Source organism: Limulus polyphemus, unplaced genomic scaffold (assembly GCF_000517525.1).
Source record: "Limulus polyphemus unplaced genomic scaffold, Limulus_polyphemus-2.1.2 Scaffold5189, whole genome shotgun sequence".
Taxonomy (NCBI): Eukaryota; Metazoa; Arthropoda; class Merostomata; order Xiphosura; family Limulidae; genus Limulus; species Limulus polyphemus.
The window spans coordinates 36,244-41,644 of record NW_013670799.1 but is presented as its reverse complement, the minus strand read 5'-3'; the positions used below and the strand labels follow the sequence as shown (position 1 = coordinate 41,644).

Genomic DNA, 5,401 nt, shown 5'->3' with positions numbered 1-5,401 from the left:
GAGACATACGGAGTCTAAGCAGTAGTGGAGACAGAGACGTAGCGGAGACGAAGCACAGACGAAGCAGGCAAAGAGAAAGAAAGACAGTGATTACGGTCGGCGGGAACTGAGGATAGCAGGCACAGAGATCGGAACTATAGTTAGCGAGGACGGACAATTAAGTCTAAGCGCGATAGAAAGTGAGTGAATTGTTGTGAACTATAGTGTGTGTAACTGTGAAAATTAAGTACATTACAAAGTTGTATTGAGGAAGAATAAACAAGTTTTGTAAAGAAAGGACTTGTATCTTCGAAGAATTAACAAACAAACATACAGAGACGTAACACTACCTTTGCTAAGTTTATAACAGATCAATATTTTAAAATGTTACTAAAAAAATTTTTTTTTTCTATTTATTATGATTGAACTGAAGTATTCATCATACCAATGATTGTGACATAAATATTATATCTTAAACTCATTTCGTTTGCATTTAATACAAATATTCTCTGGAACTTAAGTGATTCGTAAAGTTCAGTAATCGTCTTTCTTTGTTCAATAATGCTAAGAAAATTGCATTATATATGTTACCAAAAAAGAACAAAGGATATAGAAAGAGATGAAATATGGCAAAGAAAAATCATTTCCACAGGTGCCCGGGGTATTAGAGCGAGGATCGCACATCACCGTTGGCTTGTTCGAGCAACCCATCATAATGTCTTGCCACGCTTCTCCAGTGGCAGACCTAGAATGTTAAAATGTAGATATAACATATATAATTCCTTATTTATCAGTAGAAGCCTTCCAATCAACTGAAAGGCTCTGCATGAGGAACATAACCTACTCAGCATTTTTACTAAATATTTTTAGCATTTAAGTAAAGAACTCAGACTTACATCTAATGCTCATATGTAATAGTATAATAACATTTCTGTAGTTTGAATCTCGTGAAGAGAATGCACAAAACTTTAAGCAATATTATTTTAATAAACAGCATTAGGTATTTATAAAAATGACACCTAAGTAGGAAATTAAGTTGAATTATATCGTACGTGTAAGGAAATTATTGTTATAAGTAAATGTACCTTTATTCATTCAGTGTACCAACATTTTGTATGACATGGTATGATACGTATGTGATTTTCAACAACAATGTATAAATAGTATCCGAGTGACAACACTATGCTTCAGAATGATAATAGTTCTTCATCATTTCTATTGATGATGTGAAATTTAAGAGTATATAGCTGATTTTTGTAAGCTTTTGCTAATGTTTAAATTGCTAAATGATACCAGTTACAACTGTTGTTCTTACCTAAATAACACTAAAATTGCTTGTGGAAAAGTTTGGAAATTGTTATTTCTGTGGATGGCAGAATCAGGGTCAAGGGCAATTTTTCCAAAAACCTTAAAATATGTAAAAAAGAAGAAGTTGTAAAAGGAAAACGAGGTCTTCCTTAAAGCAAGTTTACAGGTACATCATTCAAGTTCCTGTAAATCACAAACTACATATACACATAAAAACTCATTCATATGAAATAACAACTAAATGTAAAAAAAATATACATTTTATGATATCCAAAAACCCACTTGAAGTAAATGTGCAGCAGAGATAGCTGATATGGGTATCAAAAAACATTTATTTAAACACAATACAAGTAACCATGTTTCAACTTTGTTAGATACACAAGACTGTTCATTTTAAGTTTAATATGAGTGTATTATTTAATTTATATTGTGCGAGCATTGAAGTAAGTTATTTTTAGAAGCAATAGTTATGGCAAGTTTGTGTATGTAACTGTTTATGAATCATTTGTTGTGTAGTTAAATTGTTGTGAAATGACATCACGTTACTTGAACCTTCTGTATTTTCTCATTGCTTTAAGCAAGTATTGTTACATCATAGCATCTCGTAGTTTGTAGAAAGTTCTGGGCCTCAGTCGAACAATGTATATATATAGGCAACCAAGTTAGTGCAAGTAAGTTAAGTTAGTGAAGATAAAAGTGAAGGTAGGCTGCATGATAGTCAGTTTAGCCATAAAGGGTGATTTTTAAAGTGAAAGTTCCACAGCTTGTATTGTAGAAACAGAGATAAAAAAAAAAATCACCTTGTCAGTTAGGTTATAAAGTAGTTGTACCAGCCTGTGTGGACTTTTGATAAAAAAGAGAATTATTTAAAGCTCTGGGTACAACTGTGGTAACACGTGGGGTAACGTAAGTGAATTTATCACCGATTGTATTTTGAAAACTGAGTAGAGGAGAATAATTTGTCTTGTTGAAGGGTGTTCTAAATTAATTGAACCAGCCCATGTGGATTTTTAAAGTAAAACAGGCAGTTATTTAAAGCTCTAGATTCAACTGTGGTAACCAATAATGTAACGTATTTTTTTGTAAATACATTTGACTTGTTTTAAATATATTATTTTAAAACAAGTGGATAATGTGCTGTCTATTTATTGTTGAAATTTATCACCAACAACTCACAGACACCTACTGTAAAGAATCATGGCCAGATATAAAAAAACCTGACAAATTTACATAGGTCATCATCAGGTTACGATGACATTATAATGATCTAAAGAGGATGAAACATTGTTATTTATATTGTGTTTTCATATATAAGTTTTTTAATAGCATAAATTTGATTCATATATATTACAAACACATCGCAATTTCTACCATTCCAGAGTTATACATCAGTGTTACTTCCTTTTTAAACAATTGAGCTTCAATTAATGATTAAGTGATTTGACTGTGAAATCCCAGCCACCACACATTATATGACTTATTCTAAGCCCAGCTGAATCACAACTGAAATTGTCAAAATTGAACTTCAAAACTTATTAGTCATTGCCATTTGGCTTTCGAAGCAGCATTCAGAGGACCAATAGTTATTACATAAATAAATATATTAAACATTTGAAAAGATAACTGGCACATTTACATAAGAAAGAAGAAAACACTAAACAACTTAAGTTATTCTCTAGATTCTTCATCAATATTACTTCACTTTCTTCTACACAGAACAACAAACAACTAACTGTAAAGCTTTAGATGCAGTGAAAACAGAATATTCTTTTGTTTACTATTAAAAGACAATAGATCAGCATTAACTGAAGACACAATTTTAAATACAAGGTGTTTTTGTCTGATGCTTGTCTAAAAAGTTTAATTTTAAATAATTAATATTTTTGAATGAGAATTGTAATTAACAACAACGAATGTTATGGTTTCAATTTTTTTTTTTTACTCTGAGATAAAAATAAATTCACCAGTTATTTACAACTTTATATATATATAAACTATAACTTTATTCAATACATTACCTGCATCCCAATCACAGCATATATGAAGAACAGCATGACAATAAGCAACGCTACATAAGGCAAAGCCTACGAAAAATATTAGATTATAAACCTTTAATATTACTCACAATTATTAGACCACAAAAAATAGATAAGCATTTGAAATTATGTTTAAGAAAAACAAATATTTTAACTCATAAGTTCTGAGATGAGAGTTCTCACATCCAGGGTTTATACAACCTAGCAATAATGAGTTATCCCAAAGTTAATATAATACACACCTGTAATCCCAAGTTTAACAACATAAAACATAATATTTATAAAATCAAGATAACGCACACCTTTAATCCCAACTTTAACAATATAATACTTATAAAATCAAGATAACGCACACCTTTAATCCCAACTTTAACAATATAATACTTATAAAACCAAGATAAAGATGCATTCATCTTCAACCAGGAACATAGTGGTGAATATACTTAATTTTCTTCTGATACTTTCCAAAATAGTTGGACTGTTAGAGGTATACTTTAATTTAATTGAAATACTTCTGACAAATAAAAAATCCAATTAAAGTTTTCCAAATATATTTACACCAGTGATGTCATTTACTAAAAAATCTCTGAACATTACAACTGGAATTTAGTTTGTCAAAATGTCATGTACTAATAATGAATTATGAAAATGTTTAATTATATTTTTAATATCTATCGAACAACAGAAATATAAGGTTTCCTTCTAAAGGGACTTTATAATTCACCATCTAAGTTCTTACTTTATAAAGACCAGTAAAAATCATTCAACCAAACACATGTAGAGTCTTGTAAAAATCATTCATCAAAACATGTGTAGTCTTGCAAAAATCACTCAACAAAACACATGTAGATATCTATTCCAAAGATTATTCATCAAACACTACTATGACTCACCTGAATGGACTTAATAAAAGTCCACAGCAGAGTTTTAATTCCTTCCCCTCTGCTGAGTAGTTTTATGAGGCGCATCACACGAAACAAACGAAAAAAATTTATGCTGATAATGTTGGTACCAGGCTGTAAAATAAAACAATACATACATTTTACAGCATCATAATTATTCGTGTATCTTTCAAGGACTAAGAAATTCTTCTAAACTTACTTGAAATCTATAACAATTTAGGAAAAAAAACAAAATTATGATAAAAAAATGAAGTTAAAATTTCTTACAGCCATCTAACAGTAACTAAAAGGCCTGCCATGGCTTGGTGGTTAGGGCGCTTAACTCGTAACCTGCAGGTTGCAAGTTTGAACCTTATCACCACATATTCTCACCCTTTTAGTCATGACGCATTTTTAATGTGATGGTCAATCCCTCTTTTTTGCTGGTTAAAGAGTAACCCAACTGTTGGCAGTGAATTGTGTTGACTCGTTGACTTCCCTCTAGTTTATTGTTTCTAAATTAGGGCTGGCTATTTCAGATAGCCCTCAATTAGCTTCGCACAAAAATGAAAAACAAATTTACAAAATGAACAATATGTCTTAAAACAAATCTCTTTTAAAACTGTTGACAATAATTAATGCATCCAAAATATGTAAATGAAAATAGGTAAAACAGCCTGAAATTTTTGTTCCTTTACTGATTTTATATCTTTGATTTTTACAAAGGTCTTTGTAAGATATCTTTAGTTTCACGTCGTTAAAGAATAATACAATTTGTTAGTATTACAAAGTTAACTACCTAAAACTCCAAGTAAAAATTATAGTCGGTTTTTCAAACCTGATATTTCATACAAACTGCTAGATGTTAATGCTCGAGAAACCTGTAAGTTGGATGATTGTAGCAGAGTAACAAAGTTACAGAGGGGATATACAAAGATCACTATGTGCTTGTTACACTTTTCTATTACTAGAATGACAGAAAAAGTTTCTTCTCCAGAAGTAAAGTATGTAGGGAAAAAGTGTAAAATGATGTAACATAACCTTCATATTAACTATCTTCTGTAACATAACGTTCATATTAACTATCTTCCGTAACATAACCTTCATAGTAACTATCTTCTGTAACATAACCTTCATATTAACTATCTTCTGTACCATAACCTTCATATTAACTATCTTCCGTACCATAACATTCAT

The 5,401-nt window shown here is 30.5% G+C and overlaps 1 protein-coding gene across 1 annotated transcript in view; it reads right to left on the bottom strand.

Annotated features, from left to right (window-relative positions):
• Positions 1-5,401, bottom strand: part of LOC106472247 (muscle calcium channel subunit alpha-1-like) — a 58,717-nt gene that overhangs the window by 17,949 nt on the left and 35,367 nt on the right. Inside the window, exons 24-27 of the mRNA XM_022400846.1 lie at positions 4,217-4,339; positions 3,306-3,371; positions 1,295-1,386; positions 571-724 (exon numbers count right to left, since the gene is read on the bottom strand). Of these exons, the coding sequence (XP_022256554.1) occupies positions 571-724; positions 1,295-1,386; positions 3,306-3,371; positions 4,217-4,339 (435 nt within the window). The remainder of the gene's footprint in view (positions 1-570; positions 725-1,294; positions 1,387-3,305; positions 3,372-4,216; positions 4,340-5,401) is intronic.